Genomic DNA, 25410 nt, shown 5'->3' on the forward strand with positions numbered 1-25410 from the left:
ATGACATCCAACGACATTGTCTCATAGACGCAATTATTTTCTCTTCCATTCAGACCCACTTTTAAAGTTCTGTCCTACATGATCCAAAACATCCCAGACTCAGATCATCAGGCCCAACAATGTCTTACTATCAATCCATCATGCAACCTACTGATAATAACTGGTATTAGTAACTTGTGACATGTTACTGGAAAGTCAATGGTAACTAGAAAGACCAGGATGTGAGTCTTTAACCTTCTTGTTGAGGTGTTTTACAGCTTTGCTAACTATTGGACAAATGTCAGACCTGGGCCACGCAAGCATTTAGTCCAATGAGTTAAGCATCATTGGTTCCAGCATTTGATCCAATAGGACAAAACTCGACTTCTCTTTATTCTGTCTGCAGAATGCTCACATTTACTCCTTTTGTAGATACAACTCCATGCACAAAGGCATATTTTTCATTCATCAAAAGGGTTTTGTGTCTCCCCGCCCCCAAAACTCTAAACCCCCACTGTTCTTCTTCTATGGAACTTAATCAGAATCGGTTTAATTCAGCAAGCTGTTGATGAGCTGCTGCATCACTGTCACCCAGACAAAGAAAGTGACTTTGATTGCTCTGGATTGGGCTGTGTGTACAGCTTGGGCAATTAAAATATTGTGGCAGGTTTTAGACACACAGCTAATGAGCTCAACTCCTCTGAGTGGGAAAACCATTGGAAGTCCTAATGGGGCTCATTGTCAGCATAACAAAACAAATCTACAGCTTCTTCACATGAGCCGAGCAGCTTTACTGGCAGATCACATACGCAGTGACGTTCAATGACCAGCCATAACATTATGACCAAATAACAGGTGGGATCGCATGTTAAAACACAAACTAACTACTCACTGTAGCTCAAATTGCTAAGGAAGTTATCATTGGCTCTAAGACGAAGGTGCTACGATACAGCATCACAAGAGAGATTTCCATGTTTCAGTAGAGCGTCTGAACTGTAATGATGTAAGCACGTTGCCATGTTGGACGACTTCTCGTTTCATTCACATCACACGGATGGATGGATTCTCACACTAAGAAAAGTCATAAACCTAGAAAAGCTGGGTTATTGTATCCATGATTTTCACTTCGACGCATTAGACTAGTTAACACATTTTTGAGAAAATGAAAATGAGCATTGTGTTAGTTCAAGCAGGCACGGAAATCAAGCTAGCCCAACCCCATCAGCTGACAATAGCTGTTAACAACTGACAGTATCCATCCCCTAAATCAGTTAATCATCTAGCTGATTATGTTCCATGTTTAGAGTTAGTCACGGTGCTGTATTTAAACCACTGTAGTCTAACATCTGTGCTTCTGTTAGAGGGGGTCATGCTGACCGCTCTCTCTGCTTATGCCTTTCCATGTAGCTAACGGAAGAGTGAGGGGGAGCTCCCTTTGCTTCGGGCTTTCCACGCAGCTGCGTGGAAGGGCAGAGAGGTCCCAGAGCACAACCTTATTGCCAAATCTAAACAGCATGCTAATAAACAATTTGACTGAAGTGATCCTAACTGAAGTGTATTTTCTGATTGCCGTTGCTCCCATCAGCTGAATAATGAACACAGTTGTAAAGCAAAGATGGTTCAGGGTGTGTTTTGAAGTACACAACCTTGAGTTAGAGTCTGGAGTTAAGAGTTAGAGGTGTTGACTTGGCTTCTTTAAATCCCCAGATCCCAGTCCAATTGACCATCTGTAGACGTGCTGGACAAACATGTCAAACCCTCTGAGGCCTGACCTCAATTCTTCTAGAACCTAAAAGATTTGCTGCAACTATCATCGTGCAAAATACCACAGCCCACGTCAGAGGTCGAGCGGAGGTTCCAAATGGGTCAGAGTTGCTACACGGGGGCTTGTAATGTTACGTTTGATCGGGATTGGATTGGATGTTGGCTCTGCTGAAGCCATTCTGCTCTTGAATAATGAACTGTGAAGAACCGAAGGGGAATCAAACAACTGGATTGGGATTTTAATTGTTCCCACCTCTGCCCACAGCTTCACACATCGACTGATTGTTTTGATTACAATACATCCAAGTGTGCCTCTTGAGAAATATCACAGCATCTTAGTTGCCAGCCAGGTTGTTAAGAAAACATTCTCTCTCTTTCACACCTGCCTAAGCTCTTCCTGCTTTCAGCCTTTTCTCCGCGGGGACGAGGATCATTGGAGGGAGAAGTTCTCATCATCTGGTCCTGCCAGGATCTATTTCTGCTTTGCTGTGTCCTTAGAGATCTCTGCTCTGTGCAAGTGCTGATGATGATCCTGGCTCCATATTTTTACTCCCACAGGAGCACATCAATCACCTCCAGTCCTCTATCACTCCAGGAGGAGGAGGGGGGAGATATGGAGGAAGGTAATAGGAAGCTTTTACCTCTACTGAGGATGAAGGAAACGGAGGAGATGGAGGTGTGGTCACTGCTCGGTGATGGTTGTGAACCTCTGCTCGGGGGCCTGTCGGCTGTCACAGGGTGTCATGTGATGACCCCACCATAGTGGTGTGAAATCAAAGTGAGGTTGACATGTGTGTGTGTTTGCTATCACACTCACCTAATATCACTGAAATCAGTGTTGACATGAAGTGGATGTTTGTCTCTACATCAGGGATTTAAACAGCAACGTGGACTAGAGCTGTGTCCGACACTGAAGGTTTAACATGTGGTTCAAGGTCATAGTCAAGTCAGATACGATCACGTTACACAGCATATTGACCACTTTTTAGTGGAGTGTTTTTAAACTAGTCTTTTTAATGAGCAAAAGGCATGTGATTTTACAATTTAAGAACAGAAATCAAGCGTAATACCATGAGTTCCTTCAGCATTTGTTGAAAGATTTAATTCTGTCAATAGGTGGCAGTATAGAAGAATAACAATATCTCCTCTTTACGCATTTTCCATCAATTATTTTGGCTATAATGCAACAGTGATTACTTACTGTATATATAACACGTTTTATTAGATTTTATTTTGAAATTTCATCTGTAGAAGTTACTACTGAGAAGTAATGCAAATACTTGTACTTACATCCATCCTATTTTATACATAAGTGCTAATTTTGCTGAATATGACATTTATTTATGTTGTTACTTTTATCTGCATGATTTAAGTTCTCGGTTTATTAATATTTGATCATTTTTTACTTTGACCATTAATAATACTTTCTTTACCGATGATAATCATACTGATTATTTAATCTCTCAAAAGTATGTCAAATCAAAAGCAGTCAAAACACGAAACAAACAGTCTGATTTAAGTGGAAGGTTAATCTGAAATGGATAATCTGACAATTTGAACAGCGTTTGTTTGCGTGAGCAGAAGAAGAGAAATGTTGGAGGCCACTGTGTGAACATGGCGGGAGACAGAGACTCATGGTGGATGGTATGGAGGCAAACAGAGATATAACCTTTGTTTATGAGCGCAGGCAGGATGGCTGACAGTGTGTGTAAGTCAAGAGAGGGCGGCTCTCTTGGAGATCTGCTGGTAAGCATTAATCAAGCACAGAGGGAGGGAGAAGCACACCTCTGCAGGCTTTTCTAACCAGAGGGAGGAATGACCACAAGGTTATTGTACCTCCAGGACATTCAACACTGAGGCGTACACTAAAATGAACGTCTGCTAACTGTAAACCACGAGGACGACTGCAGTAGACTAACATTAAAGCGCAGTTCATCTGGAGTCATTTCACAGCATGAGTTATTACCATAATAATTCCCCAGAGTGCGTCCTTCAGGGTGATTATGGCAGTGACAGTGATGCAGTAGATGTGAGCGGCAGGAAAGGATTACTAGCTATTACTGCTAATGTACAAGTAGCAAAAAATATGAGAAGTCAACAGTTTTACTTGATGGGAAGGAAGAAGTCTTTTTTCAGATTTGTTGGTTTCTGTAGGAGTAAAGGAAGCTGTGGGAGGTTTGAGTGCACAGAGCACGCAGAGCAATAGTAAAAAGTAGCATTTTATTACAATAAAACGCTTATTTACAGAACAAACCACAGCACATCTGCAGCAAAAGTTGTATTCCTTTAGAAAAGTGATCACCAGACAAACTCTGTCCAATGAACAATAATTAACAGCTTTCATTTCATCATTTCAGCACAAATGGACCATCCTTTGGACTTTATCATGTCTTGTAGTAAAGTGTTTAACAACATGGGCCAAAAACTGGATGATCAAAAAACTACAATGTTTTTGTTTCAAATGTATTAGAGTGAGAAAAAGAAAAGGAAACCCCACTGAGGTATTATTTCACACGCCTTTATACACTGGAACCGACTGAGCGTTTTACACGCTGCTATTTATTCTTGTAATAAAAAATAAATAAAGGTTGTTGAAGAGTTAAAATAATTCACATTCACTGATCAGGCACCATCAAACCTATTTTCCAAGTGAAGTCACTGTATCTTGATCCAAATCTGAGGCCCAGTCAGTCCATTAGGCTTCAAATGTAATACCAAACACCATTAATGTCATTGTCAATGTCATGATATTCAAACTGTGGTGTCTCAGAGCCAGGGGTGCCAGGCGGGGTCCATACGGCACAAGTTGTCCAGGCTGTTAGCAGCAGCCACCAGCGTGTTGACTTTACTCTCCCCCCCCTCAAACTGGGCCAGGTTATGGAGGCGGGTCATGATGGCTGTGACCGCTTTCTGAACCAGTGAAACCAGCTGCTGGGAGTCCATGTTCTCCGGCTGACCGGCAGGGGACAGAGGGATGGACGTGTCCTCCTGTGTCTTCTTGTGCCATGCGATGATCTCGTCTCGGAGGACGGCTTTTAGGATGCCGTCGACCTATCAGGGACAGGGACAGCGGAGGGGGGGGGAGCTAGGAATTAATGACTGTTTAATGTAACTATGAAAAATGATTAGATGTGATCATCCAAGCCTCACAGGCAGGGTTGAGGTCAATTATATCTTAATTTATCTATGTTCAATTAATATCACGATGACCAACATTTTTCCAATTACAATTCAATGACAATTATTATAATTACATTCTCAATTACTGAAGTTCAAATCAAATTAATCACAATTACTGAGCCTGAAATACATAATCCCATAAAATGTAACATTCCTCTTGTGTTAGCTTTCTGTTAGCATCTCTTATGATAAAGGGTCAGTTTGACCCATGTCTTAAATCAGTTGTAAAAAAAGTTATCTATCATTTAATTTGTTTATCATTTCTTGGTTACCTTGTTAGTCATCCTAATCAATGAAAATATTGGTATTAATATTTTTGGAGTGGGTGTCTGAGCCTTTTTTCTGAGAGTATACGCCTAGATTTAATTTAAAAAATTGGTGAAAACCTGAAAGAGAACTGACAGTTAAAGGGAAAAGTTGATCTGAAACATATTTTATTGATTATTTTTAACGACGTATGAGTCCGCCATAGAACTGTAACATGGTTCCACTGGTTTACGTTTAATTAAATTGTACAGTTTTTATAGAGATTCCATGCCAATTACAATTAGAAAGTCAATTATCTGAACTACATTATAATTCAATTACGATTAAAACAAACATTTTAAAAATACAAATATAATTACAACATAATTGTAATTAATTATCAATTACGCGATTACAATTGTAACTGACCCCAACCCTGCTACACAGGTGTTCACATGGATGTAGAGAGCTTGTGTGATTTCCAACTAAACAGTCTTTATTGAATAAAAAACCATTAATCTTCACTGGAGTTAATTTTTGTTTACATGAAAACACACAATGATTTGTGTCCCTGCTAACAGCTACTGTATGTGGGGGCCGTTTATATCTGGTGGCTAACACTTTATTTGTACCTATAAGTAAATGTGAGTGTGTGTGGTGAGCCAGTGCAGACAAATATCCTGGGAGCACTTCTCCTCGAGTCGTCATTGGAATGAAAGCAGTGAAATGTGACACAAACTTTCAGGTATTCACGTTTTAACCAAGCCTTGGGACTCGAAATAAAAGCACGCCAATGTTTCTCTGGGAAACGTGTGCGTTGATAACGGCTCATTACAGTGAGAAATAATGAAATCCATAAGCAGACAAAGCGAGACACGACCACAGATCTGGCAATCATGCCCTAACCAGGAACTCACTGCTCCTTTCCTCTAACCAAAGTGGGATTTTGGGCAGAATCTGGTTGTTTACATAGTTGAAGTCTGTGCTTGTTTGGAGGAAACGCCTCTTTTTCTCTCACCACAAAGATGTGGCCTCTGATTTTTGGTTGGATCCCAAAGCTGAGTGCTTGTTGTGCACCCCTGGGTGCTCCTCCTCAGTCACACGTCCATTCTGAGCCAAAGCTATACATAGATGAGCCATGCCTGTCATTACTGCCCAGATCCACGTATATGATGCAACTGTGCTCCACTTTTTTATTGCTTTGTTTTTAGTCGAGCCTCAGTGAACCTCCTGTGGGTTCAGACAAGTTTAGGTGCCAGACAATAACTCAGCAGGGACTCCCATTTGATGATAAACCACCGCGCCCTTGTGACTGTGAAACGCATCCTTGCTACCAGACTCAACCTCACGTCTCAGCTCCTCCAAAAAAGTGAGGTCATCGTTTCAGCCTCATTGGCCATAAAACCAAAAGCCTCCATAGAGTGAGGACGGAGCCACATCCCACACTCTAATGCTTCCTTGTTGTTTTTATGTTGGTGCTATTTCAGAACATCACAAGTTTATCGACAAACGCCCTTTAACGCTGCTACAAAAATCAAGTTAGTAGAGTTGATTTGATAATAAAATATGACCGTCTCTATTTCTACTCTCAGAACGCCATGAACTGACTAAGACATTTCCCACTAAAAAGTCTTTAAATATCTAAAAGCAGCTGGTGAACACAATCTTTAATCAGATAAAGACATATTGTCGGACTCAACGATCAATAAATCTAACTGTAGAGACTATTAATGTCAGCCGGTTTAAGCCCCTGAATAGACATCAGTCTAGTTTATATAGGCACCAGAAGAGTTTATGGTGGGAATGAATTAAAAACACTTCTATGCATCCCTTTACGCGACTCCATATCCCACAATGCAATGCTCAAACCTGTTCCAATATGTCAAGAAACTGATTGTTCATAGTGGAGATCAAAACAGACTTTTGAGTGACAATTTCAACCTTTTACATTTGTTTGTGAGTGATTATTGATCTACAAAGCTTACACTACGTCTAGATCTGTTAAGAAATGTGCTTTCTGCAGGTTAAAGATTTGGTTTTGCCTCTAAAATGCCTTTACTTGACAGATAAAGAGCATTTTAAGGAGTGGCTCAAGATGGGACTAAAATCTGTAGTTGACAAGGGAAAAAAAATGATGATTGTGTGGATAAACAACCACATATTAGACCTGTTACCTTAAAGTTTGGCTGTGCAAAGCATCGAGCCACGGCAATCATGGAGGCTGTGAGTGGCCCAGAGACCCCAATGGTGGTCAAGAACTCTGAGATGTTTGGTGTCAGCCGAAAGGGAACCGGCCGATTAGCATCCAGGTCGCCTGTGGCGTCGTTGATGTCGAAGCGGAAGTACGACACGTTGAGCTTTCCCGTGTCCTAGAAACAAAACAAAAAAAAAAACAGTTCCATATAAACTTTTACGGAAGTGAAAAAAAAGACAAAATATTCAAATAAATAATTACTTTTTTAAAGCCAATGTCAGCTAATATTGATCACTGTGCCCCATAAAGAGAAAGTTTAAACGATCTGCTCTAAAGCACCAATAATACTTTAAGCCAGAAGGAGCAACAAGAGAAAGCTGAATAAACATATACAACCAAGTTTTCATCCTTTAAGCCTGCGTTTATGTGCAGAGGGCCGCGGTGCGAGCAGTCATTCCAGGATAGATAAGCTGCCTTATATGAAAAAGTGAGTAGCCCTGACAGCTTTATAGCAGGGCATTTCATTCCCGCTCGTGCACACACTCTCCTCCTCCGTCTAGCCCTCCTTTTTCCTCAACTTCCCTCCTCCTCCTCCTCTCTTTGTCAATTGCCTCCCCAATCCCCAGCTGAGGGGCTGGAGGCGGTGGGCTGAGACACCAGAAATCCCTGAAGGCCCAGATAAGCCTGCAGACAGTTGGCTGTGGAGGTGGTGCTCAGAATGCTAAATCAGCAAACCTGAGACAACTTCATTTGTGGAAACAGACCAACCTATGATGGTTTCTAATGGTGCGTTTCCACTGGTGGTATCGGCTCTACTCTTCTTTTTCCCGTTTCCACTGGGAAAAAGTACCTCCTCCATGGTACCCGGTGCGCCTTTTTTAGTACCTCCTTTGTTGAGGTTCCATAAAAACACCGCCAATGGAAAAGCGCCATTACATGCATCTGTCTCTGGGCCACTGTTGGAGAGAGGGACTCATTTCTGAAGAAATTAAACGTTCATTTAAGTGATTGCGTAAAGCCTTGGACACAGATGTGCCCAAACGATGAGACAGATTAATGTAGTCACCATCACACAACCATGTGACCTGAGAGTTCTTTTTTTTTTTTTTAACTGCAGTGACAAGGAGATGATGCAAAATGAAGATAAAGAAGAGAAACACAACAAAAACATTTGGTATTGTATAAGGGGTAAAATACAGCTTTTTCACAGCAAGATTCCTGCCTTTTTTCTGTCATGAATACATCCAAGCTTAATGTGATTCTAGTTTCACACCAGCGTACAGCATGGCTCGGACAGAATGAGTGGAGAACGACAGGGAAAACCCCATCAGTGAAGGAACTGCTTGGTTTTAATGCATTATAACTCAGATTGTCAACAGCGCTCAGGGAAAACTCAGCTTTGGCTGGCTTAAAAATGCTAAAACTCTTATTTTATTTTGGTGTTTCCCATTTTTTTTTTTTTTTTTAAATTATTATTGTTCTTGTTTACTTTACATTATTATGTTATACTTTACATTATTATGTTATAGAATTATTAAAAATTCTATAAAATAATCATCAACAAGGGATCGTAAACACGTAGTTAGGGTTTGACACTTTCTACAGGTTGATTGGGTTCCTTTAACAAAATAATCTGTTTCAGCCTCTAATGCAGCACAAAAAAAGCAAATCATTTGGACTGAAATGGAAGGATTCTCTCTGGACTCCAAAAGAACAAGTCAGAGAGGCAATTTCTAATTTTAACAACAAACAAAAATGCACAAAAAAACATCATAATAACACCATACTTATTGAACCATAAATATTTTAATTTAGTTCAGTTTAATTAAGGGTCAAGAATGAAATAACAATAAACTAGGACATTACGAGTCTGAGCACAGCAGCAAACATCCTGTATGAGAGGACCACAGCTTCTAATATTAAAAAAGTGCTGCAACAGCGTGTTGTATTTTTACACAGGACCATCCACTGTGCTTACCTTCACCAAATTATGTTTCAATTTGGTCCAATCATTACCACACTGCCCCTCGAACACGCAAAAAAAAAAACCTGCTTCATAATGATTAATTACATTGTCACTGCACAGCTGAAAATAGTCAACATTATTTGTAATACTGAGGTTAACGTTTGCAGTTTTTCAGGAGAAAAATGACATTTTTGTGGACGCCTCTTTCCTTTTAGTGAGCATTTGTTCTTATTAAGTAGTAATAACCTTCTTCCCCTGCTTTATATAACCAAAAAAGTGATATTTCTTATTGATGCTTGGCCTCGCTCAGGTTTGAGGACCAACTTAAAAGAACAAAAGGTCTCCATTAGGACAGCAGGAAGTGCAGTGTTGTAGCTGTGATGTCTTGTCCTTGCTCTCGCTCTCACTCTCTGTTTGTGTGTGAGTGCTTGTATGTGAATACGCTTTCCACACAGTAATCCTCTTGTGTCTAATGGGATCTGTGGAGTGGAACAGGCAGAGAGGGGGCTTAATACTGTCGTTTTGCTGCCCAAAGGAATGCCTGTCAGCAAAGGCCGATTAGGATCAGAGGGGAGGGGTGGCTAACTGACACAATCATCTTTAATAATGACTTTGAAAGAGCTGTTCAAGCATGCCAAGCAGCAGACACATCCTTGTGTGTGTGTATCTACAGAGAGGCAGGAAAGCAGATGCACAAACGTGGCCTATTCCAATTGAAATGTCTCTGATAGCCGAGCAGAGGGACCAAATATAACGCTACGTCAAAAACAGCCTTTGCCGTGACAGCCGCTGCTTTTCTGATGGGATGAGTGTGAATGTCAGAGGGGAGAACTGGGATTCACACCATACTGATACGGAAGAGGCTAACGCGGATCTTTTAATTCATCTTCGAGCGTGTCAACCAAGAGAAATAAATCCAATCAAATCAAATGGATCCAACCTAACCTTGACAGGAGGGGCTCCTACCTGTGCTATCTGCAACATCTCAGGGTTCAGCCTGTTCAGGTGCAGCATGAACTCAGCCAGGCCGATGAGGGCGAGCTGGATGGTGAAATTTTACGGAAGGCCAGTAATCGGTGGCGTTTGGGAACGTGTGGAGAGCCCACTCCTTCAGCATGCTGCGGGGAACCATGTTACCCTGCACCTCCTTCAGGATGTCCCTCAGGACCTGGGAGTGGAACAAGAGACAGGAACAGTCACTCACCTACTCACCTCATCACTTTCTTAATAGGTTGATACTTGTTTATTATGCTAGTTATACTGGTACAATATATAATATACAATAAAACAGTCATTCTCAAAACATTTTGACGTAGGTACCCCCATTTCTCTTAGTTCGAATCAAAGTACCTCCTTTGTCCGACTACAAATATTTGTTCAGAATACTTAGAAAAAAAAACACAATGAAACAGTATTTAGTGCCTCCTAAATAGATGTATTCTTATAGTTTTCATCATTTCTTTTCAGTTCATGTTCTAATCAAGATAATTTCTTTCATCATTATTAAGATTATCATTTTTAACTAAAAATAAACATTAAAAAACCCCAAATTTTGAATGCTTTCCTTTGTTCATTTGGTGCCATCGCATACCCCTATGTGTACACGTACCCCCATTTGAATACTATAGTAGTTACCAATACATTAGCTATATTTATACTAGTTTTAATATTTTTTTTTAATAGATACAAACTATTAACTTCCTTAATAGTTTTCACATAATCGCTTCCTTAATAGGAAGCACAGTTTGTTCTAAGAATGAATGTTTGTCCAGCAATTTAAATCAGGTCCCCAGAAAAATGCCTGAGCTTTATTATAACAACCATTGTCAGAATCTTTTAATGCCATTAAATTTGTTTCTCATCATACAACAACTTTTTAAAAGCATTAAATACAGGTGGAGGATTTGCAATTGCTTTGAAATGTTCACTAAGGAGAACAGAACACTTCTGAGTACGTTCTGAATGGGGCGTCTGAGTCTCACACCTGGTGGCTGGCTTGAGTTCCTCGGGCCTGTACGGTGGCCAGACGGTCGTAGTATCGTGAGATGGGGTTGTCGTGCTCGATGCCTTTCTTTGCACAACGCTGTTTGTAGATTTCCACCAGAGACAAAGATGAAGGGTTGTCCTCTACGAGTCGCATCTGAGGAGACACTGCAACCACTCGTGGCACTGCAGGGAGAAGATGGAGGAAAGATATTATGCTGGTGAGAGAAACGCTGCAACTACAGGCTGACAAAACTAAAGACGAGGAATTACAGTTAAAGTATTGTAACACTGTAGCTCAGATGTGTGCACACTAGGGCTGGGCAGTATGGACCAAAACTCATATCTTGATATTTTTAAGCAAAATGGCGATTTATGATCTAAGTCTTGCAAATTTGAATTCAAATAAAATCTTACCAGAAAGACAATTTAGGGTTAAATTTTCTCGGTGATTTAAAATTGGTAAAAAATAATAACTTGTGTGTATCACAAACAGGGGCAACGAAAGAACCCAAAAGTACATGCAAAAAATGACAGCAAGAGAATACACAAAGGAACAACAAATAATAGGACAACAAAATACACTAAAGGAGCAAAACTGCACAAAGAGACAACAAAAATATACACAAAAAAAAAAACATGAAAACATACAAATAAATGGGGAAATACACAAAAGAACAAAAATAATAAAAAGGACAGAAAAAGAGAAAAAATGCACAATGGAACAGCAGAAATACATAAAACAACAACAAAATACACAAAAATATATATATCGGGACTGGGACATTTATTCACTTATTCTCCTGTAAGGGACAGCACGTTGTGAGTGAGTTTGTAGTGTGCTTGTTTACTGGAAATTTTTTGTTAGGATGCACTCAGTGTTCATCTAACTGAGCTTTTGACTCCCAAAACAAGTATTTTAATACAAAATAGCTATAAAATAAAAATATATCGATATAGGCGATATCGTAATTTTCTATATCGCCAAAATAGAAAACTCAATATATTCATATCTTAAGACCCCCAACCCTCATACATCTGCATGAAATTATCTCGTGCATACCTGTGAAGAAGAGATGCCTCTTGGTGGTCTCCTTTCTCTTTTCCAGGCAGGGGTTGAGGAGGCGGAGAAGCTGCAGGACCCTCTCCTCTCGTCGCGACTCCGTCAGACAGGCATCGTTCATCACCAGGTACGGGTAGATCTTTCCATTGTGGCCGCGGATATAGAGACGCCGTGCTGCTGTGTTGTGTTTCTGAACTATTTCCACTCTGGGCATGAACCTGGAAAGGATTTGCAAGAAGAGAAAGTTCAGCCAGTGAAGTGTGACAAAGAACACAAACCATTAAAGATTAAAAATAAAAACATCATGACAGGCAATGAGAAATGGTTTCATTGTAATGCAACAAAACCCATGTACCTGGCAATCTTGATGTAGTAGTGCGTGGGTTTGGGCATGAGGAATTCACCAGGGATCTCCACCTCGGCTGTCTGAGCGGAGAAATTGCTGAGGAAGCGACATTTCTCTTCAATGAGGAAGAACTTGGGCAGCTGCTTCGTCTTGGCCTCCAGGATTTTGATCCACTTTTTTAGCTTAGAGATGAGATTGTGAAGCTTCATGGAGCCTGGGACGCTGAAGTCAAAGTCTATAACCAGATGGATGAGAGAGAATCAATTCTGTTAACATGAAAGATGAAGCACAGCTAAGAGATAACAATTTCTAAATTCCAATTAGCTAATTTTCTCCTGAAAAGTCCTTTTTTAAGACCATATTGTGACTCATTCCTACATGATGCTGCAGTGCTTTTCTTAAGGGAACTTCAGAGATGAGTTATTCCTCAAACGCTGCGTCACATTGCGACGGCGGCCCCATCGACCTGCAACTTCTTGGCAGTCGCTGGCGGCTGATTAAATTAGAGCTCCAAAAAATGAGAGTCTCAGAGTATCAAATGTCTGTTCCAAGTCTCCACTCACGTTGCATAAAACATATTGTGACGAGCCACAGCAACAGAGGTTTGCCAGGCAGGTTTTCCATTTTAGACTAAAACCCTGGGGACATTTCTGCAACATGAACACACACACACACGGCTGTTATAATGAATCCATGAAACTGCAAGGCTTTGCCGTTTCAAACCTGTTCAATCTCACCTCAAGCGGGACCGGCTAATATTTTTAAGCCCTTTAAAACAGCCAATGTTCTTTTCCAAGTGCCTCTATTTTGCTCTCCATTTGTCTGTAATTCACTTGTCTCGATAGCAGAGGAAAATTTCAAACAGTCCGTGCAGCTGAACAACAATGCCAGCAATGTAAAAATGTGTAATGCTTATTAAATAAAAAAAAACAAAAAACAAAAAAAAAAGCAGCGCATGCTTCAGTGGGTTCAAACCTAAAGACTATCAAATATTAAAGTTTATCATAATCAGCTACAAAACCTTTATCTTTGTAAAGCCTGGAGTCAATTATCACAGTATTTGATGCTAGAAAGGCTTAAAACTGATAGCATTTAATCAACACAGCAGCAAGTTTTGTCTTAAAACAACTCAATTTCTTACGTCTATTGAATTTCCCCCCAAAGCTGTAAGAAAAAACCCATTTATCCCATTATGATTGTTCTTAGAACCACTACCATCTTATCAGCGCACATGCAAGTGTTAAGCTTTTGAAAGATATCCCCAATGGGGAATGTCAGATGTATTGTTTAGTTAAATTTTGTATATCTGCAGCCTGTTTCTAAAACAAAGACAGTAATAGTTATTTTCAGCCCCGCTCTGAATGTTTGATCCTTTCCTCAAAGAGAACAAGATTCTGATAAAAATGGCTTCATGTGCAACATAACCAAGCTACTCTGTGACCCGCATGTGTGAAAACAGGAGGTATTATTCCCTTCCTGGTGTGCATGACAGCTCACAGCAGCGCATCTACACCAAATGATGACGCTAGACTCACGAGGTAAAAAAAGCATCACTCTGCCCAGTGGAGTTTCTGTTTTTGGCTTATTAGTGTACTGTAGCGGTGCTTCAGGGGTCACTTTAGCAGCGTGGAAAAGAGGCAGTGTGGTGCAAAGATGGAAAGTGAAAACATTGCACAGTGTTATATGTAAATATGTGTAAATGTTGCATAAAAAAATGAGGGCAAAGATCCTGCAAATTGTGTAAAATTTGTTCTTTTGTCAGGAAAAATACCTGGAATGGGTCCACAGCTGAAACAGTAACTCATGCAACTGCATTTCTCAATAATTGGATTTGAATTCCTCCCTGCTGCCAAAAGTTTTATGTGCACACATAAACCTGTATTTTCCAACCCACAAAGCCTGTGAAGGCGAGTGAGCTACAAACGTGGTGTGGGGAACGGGTGCTTGGCTGCTCTGCTGCTTGGTAAACCCTGTTTGTTCCGCTGGGGGGGTCCGTGTCTGTCTCTGTCTCTGTGGGCTCATCGCCTCTGTTGTCGTGCTTACAGCCGTGTGGTAATGGTGGCAGGCACCCTGCAGGGCAGGAGCCCCGATGATGCCTGGCTGCGTGAGCACAGCTGGCATCTCAACATCTGGTGAGATTCATTGGACGAGCGCTCAGTGTGAGCATCACTCAACTTGTTTATGTTGCTCAATCAGTAGATGTGTTTGTTCACTGGCTTTTACACCTGCGCTTTCCTCCTGCTCGCATTGTTGTTTTATGGTCATTCTTTCTCAGCTCGAGTTTACACACACAGTACAGGATGATTTCTACTTGTTTTAAGGAGATAATGTTCCAGAACTGATTAGTTTTATAAGTTTTTTTGCTTTCTAGTTACTCCCAGCACAAGTTCTGTATGATTAAACGCAATACACCTTATTTGAACACAGAAATGTGAGTGGGTGCAGCAGTTATACTTGTTTAAACTGTGGTTCAACTCCCTCATGGCTTCCAAAAACAGTGTGACTGTTTGAAGAAAACTGTCTCAGAAGTTTCCTCGTCATGTAGGAATCCAAAGCATCTGCGTGATTTTTTTTTCTTAGAAAAAACAGGTCTTCACTGAGATACATACAAATACCACACCTTTCCCCTTTCAGGTGTGTCAATACAGACATGGGAATGCATTATAAATCAGTATCTGTAGAACGAGTGTTACATTTACCACCTGAGGTGTTTTATTTAAAGAAAAAAAGAAGGAAAAAAAGTCACATTTTGAAATATTTTCCATTTAGTTGGTCTTCTTGAGCATTGGTACTATATGTGAGGTGCTCTAATCAAAACAGCTAACAGATAGGAACAACTACTTACTGTATTGAATGTCTATTAGAATTCAATAAGTTACTTTATATTTGCCTTAAATGAGAGCCAAATAACCAACTTATGTAATTATTGTTGCAGCCCAATTTCTGATCAACATCCCCCGCCAGATTGGTTCTCATTATAACTCAACCATTTTCTAAATGTCCTAAATCTAAGAACTTAGATGTACACATAAAAAAATATATTATCAAATCAAAATATAAAATTATTATCTATCTTAAACGGTTACTAGGAAAGGCTGTCCCCTTTGAAGATACATCAAACAAATTAAAAAAAATGGCACAAGAGCAATAACTCTGGAAAAAAATATTTGTGCACTTCTCATTTTCAAACTTTATCAAGGTATTGATACCTAAAGCCACACACCAAATTTGGTTATCCTATCTTAAACAAATTCTGAGAAAAACTGTCCCCTTTGAAGATGCCTCGATCAGAGTAAAGAAAAATGGACAAGGGTAATAACTCCGGAAAAAATGAATGTGCGTTTCTCATTTTCGAGCCCCATCAAGGTACTGATACCCTGAAGCCACAAATCGAATTTGGTTATTGTACCTTAAACTGTTTCTGAGAAAAGCTGTCCCCTTTGAAGATACCTCGAACAGAGATAAAAAAAAATGGAAAAAGGGCAATAACTCCGGAAAAAATAATTGTGTGCTTCTCATTTTCGAACTCCATCAAGGTATTGATATCTTGAAGCCACGCACTGAATTTGGTTATCGTATCTTAAATGGTTTCTGGCAAAAGCTGTCTCCTTTCACTTGAACGGACGGAGCTTAAACCTTTTCATACTTATCCCCCATTCACACTTTGTTTCGGGGGATAATAAGTTGCTGTGGTTGAGATGCAAAGTATTTAAAAAATCACCTTGTTTGAAAGGACGAGACAGGCAGAGAAGTTATACGCATCTGACTCAAATAATATTTGTCTGTTTTAAGTACACCACCAAATTTCACTGTTTAGACATGACAACCAGGACTAATGTGGTGGCACATCCTGTTTAGCTGATCTCTCCAGGTCTGTTACCTACATATGTCTGATTAAGTACCGTAGCTGTAAATTTGTGCTGTTAAAAGGAGAGTGTGCGAGCCTTTTACACACCTTTTGTTCCATGAGTTAAAATCTGCAAGTAGGTATAAAAACTCCACTATATTTATCAACTAGTCAGTGTTCTAGCACTGGTATTTTGAATATTTCATGAGTAAATGAATAAATAAACATGTTTTCTTTCATTTTTAAATAAAAACAGTAACTTGCATGCAAGTAATAAATGCTCATGCTCATCATGTATATGGTATAAACACACACACAGCCCAACAACAACAGTAACAGAGCTTCTATATTGCGCTGACAACAGTAAAGCAATTTTCAGTGTGACTTTTTCAAAGCAAGCTAGCTGTGAAAATCATCATCATACTCCAGCACTGGCTTAGATTAAAAATGCAGGGACTTGTCTGGAATCTAAATATGAGTGTATATGAGTGTGTGTGTGTGTGTGTGTGCATGCATGCGTGCTTAAAGCAGTGATGCCTAAAATCAGATCCAAAAATCTTAATCACATTGTAAAAACCCAGCGCTCCAGCTGCTGCCAACAACATCTCAGGCTGTGTTAGCTTTGATAGGAGTAGCAAGTGTCAGCTCGTAGTTATCATAAGCACTTCTATATGAAGCTTCAAAGGTGCGAGGCACACCAGAGTCTTCATTGTAAGTAGTTTCAACGTACATGAAACACCTTGAGGAAAATTAAGATTGTGGTTTTTTTGAAGTAATGAACTGGAGATGTTGCTGGGGCTGCAACACCTTTTCCTGTAACATCACAGCTTGCTCACATATACAGTCTCTAATGCGACTTGTACGAAATGGAATGAATTAACCTCAGCACTTGTGTGTGTAATTTCCAAACCTGTGGTGAACTGTCCCTTCATCTTCTGGAAAACAGGATCCTGTGCTGTGGCCTGGGCTCGACGGGCCAGCGACTCCGAGGCAGCGCTGGAGAACATGGTGGAGACGTTGGAGACGTTCTCCAACCCGACGCCAAAGGTGCTGACCAGCTTCTTGACAAAGTTGAGTGTGTGTGGTGTGATCTTTGCGTCGGACACTGCACCGCTCTTCTCAAAGGCCACGGAGTAACATTTAGCCAGGCCTTGCTGGAGCTGCCTCAACACCTGAAAAATGAAGAGAAAAAAAGTTCAGCAGAATCAGCAGCAATAGCCTTTAATTTAGCTCCCATGCTGCAGAAACCTCTGAGCGGGAAAAAACCTTGAGAGCTTTGTTCTCACCTCTTCGTGCCAGTTCTCCCTGAACCAAACCATCTGGTCTACGATGCCCTCCAGGGAGGAGAGCAGGGTGGGATGCAGCTCCCGTTGCATGTGCATTATCCGGCTGCAGCGCCACATTGGAGCCGTGGCCCGGATAGGACCTGGGTCAGAAGCTCCAGAATGAGGCTGGTTTCCTACTGAGCTTGGCTGCTGCTGGCCTGATGAGTCTGAGAGAGATGGGGGAGAAGATTGTGTTATTTCAGGGTAACAGAGCCATAAGAACAGGATGATATATGATGAAAAAAAATAAGAAAACAAGTGAAAAACACTACTTTTACTGTACTTTTGCTAAATGTATGTACAAACGGTTAGGTAGATCAGGAGTTCTCAACCATTTGGGGTCGCCAGATGCCTTCAAGAAACTAAGAATATTTTTTTGAAAGCCCCTTTTTCTGCAACAGCATCAAACTATTTGAACCAATTTTCATCACTTTCTTGCCATATTTTTTGCTCCATTACTCCCATTTCTGCCACTTCTCCATCAAATTTCAATGCTTTTTCTGCACATTTTCTGCTTTCAAGACATTTTCGGCACCTATAAACTCTTTCAACCACTTTTTCCACATAATGTCACATATTTTGTGGCATTATTGTCAATTTTAACCTCTTTTCACCATATTCAATGCTTATTTTTTTGTAAATTTCATGATTCATGATTTGTCATGAATGTGTGTCAATAGTTGCAAAAATGCAAGTCACATTCATAATTGAACATTGACAATGTAATTGATCCCAACCCTGCTGAGGGGTACAACCAACACAAGGTTTTTGCGTCAAATGCATATTCCAAGCAGTAGAAAACACATTTAATGCTTCTATAGGAACCCCCACATGTAACCCAAGTCAGTAAGGGCGGCGGCAGACAGCAGGCAGCCCAGAAGGCAGAAGACAGCAGCGGCAGAAAGGCAGAAGGGAAAAAAATAACTTTTAATGTTGAAAGTGTGGACATCACGACAAAAGCTTAGCTATTTTACTCACCACTTTTGTAGCGCTCCCTCTGCTCAATCTTGAGAGTCAGGTAAAGAGTGCGGATTGGAAAGTAGACAGCCTGGGGGTACACTCGTCCCACCTAGCAGATAAAAGAGGGTCGCAGATTACATTTCAAAGACTTTCCCAAGGACTGCACAGAGGAGATGTGGGGAGAAAAGGTAGAGCAGTGAAAGAGAAGGATGGAGCGATACTGTGTGCATGCGTGTCAAAGTGAAGGAGAGATCACACTGATACGCCCAAAGACCTTCGCTGTAAAACTGGGACCGTTTGAAGCTTTGAACCCAGGGACGGGTGAAGTTGAAAACTTGTCATGGTTAAAAATCCAAAAGTGAATGTGACTGTTGATAGAATTGCCTTCAAGTCGTCAAGAAAAAGTCACCAACAACATGAGAAGGTTCATTGGTTTAAAGTCAGCATTTCAAAGACATTGTAAATTCACCTCAAGCCTGAAGGAGAAAAATCCATTTGATAAGCAAAGCACTTGGTGAACTGTGGAGTCATCGTCTGGTGTAATCTGCTACTGAAGATTACATTTTACTCTAAAGCTATGATCCTTAAATGGCTAGAAAAATGAAACTGGATAAAACTAAAAAATTATCCACAATAACGAGGCAAATACTAAGATCTTGAGTCCTAAAGTCAATAAAACATGAAAAATTTCAAGGGTTTTTTTTTGGGGGGGGGGGGGGGGGGGTTTCATCTGAGTTTGTCTGTGCTGTCATAATTTTAACTATTAATAAAGAATTTAAATAAAAGATCAAACCACTTTGTTCCCTTAGGCTTCAGAGCAGAAATTTGTAGGCCACAATTACAAAGCTACTTTATTCTCCCAAGGCCGTCGACAAGCCTCCAGGACAGGAAAAGATACCTCTGCATCTCAGCAGAAAACCAAACGGAGCAGCTCTGTGATTATAAATAGCTTGAGGATGCATGAGGCTGGAACCAAACCCACAAATGAGTGCGTTAAAGACTTTGCCCCCACACTTCATCTTTAGGCTAAATAGATTTGGGCCCCTCTAGGCTTTTCGCTGGCTCCATCCACATTCCTGCAGCGTTCAGCCTGGTTCTTCAGTAGGAATCTCAAACTCTACTTAACAAGATGAGCCAAGACTTAATGTGGACTTGAAAAAGTCGGAGCTTGGTGTGGTTTTCTTTTCGACGATGTGGAATACTAAAACAGCACTTCAAAAAATCTCAGGATGTGTCAAATGCTTTAACGCTCGACACTTCAAAGACATGTGGTTGCCAACTCTGAAACTTCAAGATCTGAGCAGCACGACGGCTGTAGGAAGCAATCAGATTATCTGACTGCTAGAGGTTTTATCGATGAAATGGAAATTATTTTGGAATAATTGCTAGTTTGAAATACCAAGAAACTAGCCCGAGGCAGAGTCCAATGCAAAAAAAAAGAGATTTCTTTTTAAGTTAAATGTGAATGCTTCATGGTCGAAACATGTGCTGTTGATTTCTTAATCTGAGCAGATCGAGCAGTAAACAGGAATGTAAAATTAAAGATAGGTTAAAGATGAGTTCAAGTGACAGCGGCTGCATTAAATATGAAAGAGGAAAAAGCAAGAGGAGAGACCTGGAGATCACCGAGCTAATGGGAAGATAAGAAATGTCATATTTGGCGAGGCTGAGAGGAAGAGGGCAGATTGTAGAGCGGGCAGAGGTGACGAGGGGGTTGAAATCTCAGCGTTTTCTGATTCATCTCCCCACCCTTGTTGCTCTTTTTCTGCACTTTCATCAATATTTAAACACACATTTTTTTAAACATCTAACTGTAGCAGAAAAAGTTTGAATAATTCAAACCAGCAAGACGGACACAGAAGTTTGTGCATTAAAAATGTGAGTACTACTTTTAATAAAAGAGAAATGATCTAAAGATAAAAGCGCATCAAGCTTCAGTCAATACATTGTTATTTGGGAGGTTGATTTTATAAAATGATGTAAAATCAAGTGAAATGCAAAAGACAGTCATTTTTTTCCTTTCAGAGAAAAACAAGTTGATGTTTAAATTAAAGATAAAAAATTGTACATTTTCACTGCAACACCAATATTTCATGCAATAATCCATCACATTCATGGTTAATCAAAGCAATGAAATTATTTCTATACAAAAAACACATTTTTTTTACCATTAAAACCTAACTTCACAAAGCCAAAGTCCTGATGCACATTTATCCACTCCCATTTCTCTGATTTCCTCCTTCCAACACTCACAGCCTTCAGCTCAGGCTCCTGTTTGTTATTGCGAGCACATCCTTGTAGTTCATCCAATTCAAATTGTGCGGAAATAATACTTGATTAGGCAAAGTAAATTAGTCTTTGCTTTAATTAACAGCTCTGTTCCTTCACTGCGGATGCATATAATATTAACTTTATAATAATTATTTCTTTAGCAAATAATTCAAAAGCAATCTATCAAGGACTAGAGAGAGACAATAAAAAAGGAACAGTGAAGCTTTGTGGAATGCCAAATGTGGTAAATAGAAAGCAGGAGAGAGCTGTGGTTTTGGCTTTGAATGCAGTTAATTTATCTTAATTAGAAAGACGTGCATGAGGCCTAATGCTAACACATTGTGCAGATGTGCTGCCCCCAAAAGGATGAACAAGGCAGAGGGATAAAATGATTGATGACTGCAGCAGAGCACTCAGATGTGAAAGTTAACAGTGTTTTACAGTGTATAGCTGTTATAATGGTTGAATGACACCTTAAGTACCAACAAAATAAAAATAAAATAAGAATAGCAACAAAAAAAAAAAACACAGCCAAAGCAGCAGAAGATTGGTAAACGCCTCACCTGGCTGATTAGGTTGAGCAAAGGTTTGCCTTCTGAGCCGACCAGACACGTCAGGAGCTGAGGGATCCAAGCCAGCCACTGAATGGGCGGGACTCCAATGCAATACTTGTCCACAGCATCGGCTAAAGTGTTTTTGTCATCGAAGCTGAGAAGCCATAATACCTACAAGTGGGAAAGTACACGAGAAGTGTCAAAACAAAAAGCTAAGGATAGCAGAAGAAGAGATTAAAGTTTGAGATAAACACAAAAAAAGGTTTTCGACCAACAAAAATCATATTGCTGAAAAATTGTCAATGAGCTTCACTTTTTGACAAAAAGCACAAGGAAAGGAAATTACAAATAAGTACACTAGGCATTAACACCCACTCACTGCAGGGTTTCAGGGACAAACACAAGAACAGATTGGCAAAGTTGAGCCAAAAGTGAGGAAATCTTTGCCTGTGGTTCACAAAATACATTTTCACCAAATTTTGCCAGATCGCTTTTTGCCTTGTTCACATTGACATTGAAATAGGGATGTAACGATTCACTCAACTCCCGATACGATTCGATTCACGATACTGGGTTCACGATACGATTCTCTCACGATTCATTTTACAAAATGGGACTGTACTTAAATGACTGAAAAATGTTCCTTTATTTTTTGGGGAGAAAAAAACCCAGAAAAAACTGTATTATGTTCCTTTTATTTTTCATTGTCAAAAGAATCCCTTGATGAACTATTCAAACAATGCAATTTAATTAAAAATAAATCTTGAATGAAATAAATAAAGGAATAATACAAATGAAGAAGCCTATTCATTTAAATTCTGGTTCCATAGTAAACAATAAAAAACTGCATAATAGTTATTTTTCTTTTTAAAAGTGCAACTGAAAATGTATTTTGTGACTTAACAATTGGACCTTAAAAAAAAAAAAAAAAAAAAAAACAGTCGGCACTGTATTTGCGTCAGATATTTGTTTGAACCAGCAGAGGACGCTGGTAACCCTGTGGTTGGTTGGGGTGCAGCTAAGTGCAGTGAAGAAGAGATGCTATGCTAGCAGACAGAGCTAATAGAAAAACGTGACTTTTTTCAGATATTCAAGTAATATTACAGATATTCTTTTGGTGCTAAAGGGGTAAGGAATCATTTATGAATATGTTTAAGAGTAGAAGGCGGCCAGAAAGAAAGTATTAGCAGATTTCGCCCGCCGCCATGACTGCTGGTTAAAAAAAGTACTGCGATTCAATTTTCACAGCATCGATGTGAATCGTTATACCTATGAATCGATTTTTAACTGCCTTACGATTAATTGTTACATCCCTACATTGTAAGCATCTAAAAATGGAGTCAATCGCTGCACATTTAGGGGTGGCACACTTTTTCACTCTGTTGAACTGTTCTAACATTCTTATTCATTTAGTATAAACACGAGAGGAGAAACTATTAATGACTATATTGTCAAAGCTTGTGAAACCTGTGAAAGTTACGCATTCTTTGGTTGAGCAATAAAAATTCTGAAAAAGTTTGCCACCGTGTACGGACGTTATATTGGCTCAAGTTTTGGTACAGATCTTCAAAATATCAACAGGATCAAGGCAAAATGAGATCTGGCAAAATTTGAAAAAACTTTTTTATACCATTATATTGTGAACCACTCTACTGTGCATGCATCTACAACGGTGAAAAAGTCATTAAGTTAGGTGTTATTTTGTAAGCCAACCCAAATGTACAGATAATGTAATATAATAAATGGTCATTTCACTTTATCCTTTAGTATGATGACTTATGAGCTTGTAGTTGGCAACACAATGCATGAGGGGGATTAAATGGAAGTCATGCCTGATGCACAGAATGTGTGTGTGCTCTGTGTGTGACTTGTTAGCAAAGAGTCCATCACTAAATCTCCCACACGGGGCTTCCTGAACACAAGTAAGAGAATAAAAGGTCTGCTGGTTGACGAAAGGTTGACTCATTGGGAACGCGACTGTGATGGGGCTGTCAGGGGAGGCCATTAGTCTGTTAACCTAGCATGCTAGAGAATGGCCTTCGCTCCAGCATCGATCCACTGTGGGAGCCCATCCTCACCTTCTAGTGCTAGACGCTAATCGATCAAATTACTACGCTCTGCTTGCAGCTGTGGCAGAGTTTGAGTAAGGTTAAAAAAGGTCTTTTCCTTTTATCAGTGCCAATGATGTTTGGGTAAAATGAGATAAAGTAACACCAGACTAATAAAGAGACCTCTCTCTGAAAGGAAACTTGGTCCGAGCTGATTATATTTACACATCATTAACAGCAGACTTTTGGTCTTTGCAGCATTTTTACACACAAAAAAACAAAATGCTGAGCCACATAAATCCCACCCCCTCGTCATCACCTTTGCGAGGTACTTGCGGGACTTGCTCTCGTTCTGGTGGCGGCAGGCGTGCAGATAGCAGGTAATGGCAGACACTCCCCAGTTGAGTTGCCGATCTTTGACAAAGATGTTCTCGAGATAATCGCCCCACATGGCCCAGGCTTTCACAAGGACGTCGTGCATCTGCACCGCTGCCGAAAACGCTTTGTTGGCCTCCTCTGACCTACATCAGTGGGGAAAGTTATCCAGTGAGAAAATTAGCAACGGAGAGGGTTAGACGTAGCACTTCAATGTGCGACATACAGTAGTTTATGTAAGCTTTTCCTTTTGGTTTCATGGAAAAAAACTTTTAACCCACCATGTTAAATAGATGACTTCAGTAGACTCTATGCACCATCATAACTAAAGGCAGAGATGTCAAACTATTTTTAGTTCAGGGGCCAAATATGGACCAGTTTGATCCCATGGGCTGCAGAATTTAGAGGACAAACAATTTTAACATCAATTGTGCCCCGGTTTTCAATCAGTCCTTGCTGGCTCTTCACTTCAAAAATTCCTGATTTTGTAACAAATTTTTGTGTGATTTAGAGGATTTTGTGGAATTGTTTGTAAGAAATTGCAAGATTTGTGTAAAAATTGACAGTTCTTTCTACTATTTGCAATTCAAAATGACTGCATTCATGTGACATAATCAAAGGAAAACCGCAAACCCCTCAAACTAGTTTCAAACTAGAGTTTCATTAAATTTAAATTAAATTTGAATTTGAGATAGCTACAACTAAAGTATTTGGAAATGTACACAATGATTCATGCAAACTGGTGGGTCAGACCCAAATGTGGGTCGCGGACCTGTATTGGGTGGGTGACGGACAGCTGGTCAAAAATAAATAAATTCTTAATATCTCTCATGTTGGACTTGTCTTTTACTTTGAAAGAACATGTTCTTTTGACAGGCATGCTGTGAAATGCATGTTGCACAGGAAAATATATATTTTTATGTTTAAAAAAGATTATATATGCGTGTTTACAACAGCAGATTTTGAAAAACTAAATTTGGTTGATTAAATTCCAAAAAAGAAAGTGGGTCGTGATTGAATGACTGTGGCAAAATGAGGGTCCCAGGGTGAGAGCAGTTGAGAACCCTTGCTCTAAGGGGCCAGATTTGGCCCCTGGGTCTTGAGTTTGACACATGTGACTTAAAGTTAATCATGTTTAAACTGCACTAAGCATGAGTGATTGTATTCCACTTTAATCACAAGTAACCTATGAGGTAAATCCTTAACGCAAGCTGTAGTTTACTAAAGAAATGCATGATTAGTTTAACCCTGCTTGCAATGAGACAGCAAATAAATAGCAATGAGTTTCTGTGTTTTTGGAAGAAAAAAA

The 25410-nt window shown here is 39.9% G+C and overlaps 1 protein-coding gene across 1 annotated transcript in view; it reads right to left on the minus strand.

The window, feature by feature from the left end:
- Positions 1–4509: 4509 nt before the first annotated feature.
- trrap (transformation/transcription domain-associated protein) overlaps positions 4510–25410 on the minus strand; it is a 67905-nt gene continuing 47004 nt past the window's right edge. Inside the window, 12 exon segments of the mRNA XM_028475531.1 lie at positions 4510–4794; positions 7344–7538; positions 10296–10383; positions 10385–10497; positions 11314–11498; positions 12376–12593; positions 12731–12956; positions 17479–17740; positions 17855–18060; positions 18872–18962; positions 21688–21849; positions 24046–24247. Of these exon segments, the coding sequence (XP_028331332.1) occupies positions 4510–4794; positions 7344–7538; positions 10296–10383; positions 10385–10497; positions 11314–11498; positions 12376–12593; positions 12731–12956; positions 17479–17740; positions 17855–18060; positions 18872–18962; positions 21688–21849; positions 24046–24247 (2233 nt within the window).

The sequence above is a fragment of the Gouania willdenowi genome, chromosome 19 (genome assembly GCF_900634775.1).
Source record: "Gouania willdenowi chromosome 19, fGouWil2.1, whole genome shotgun sequence".
NCBI classification, from domain to species: Eukaryota; Metazoa; Chordata; class Actinopteri; order Blenniiformes; family Gobiesocidae; genus Gouania; species Gouania willdenowi.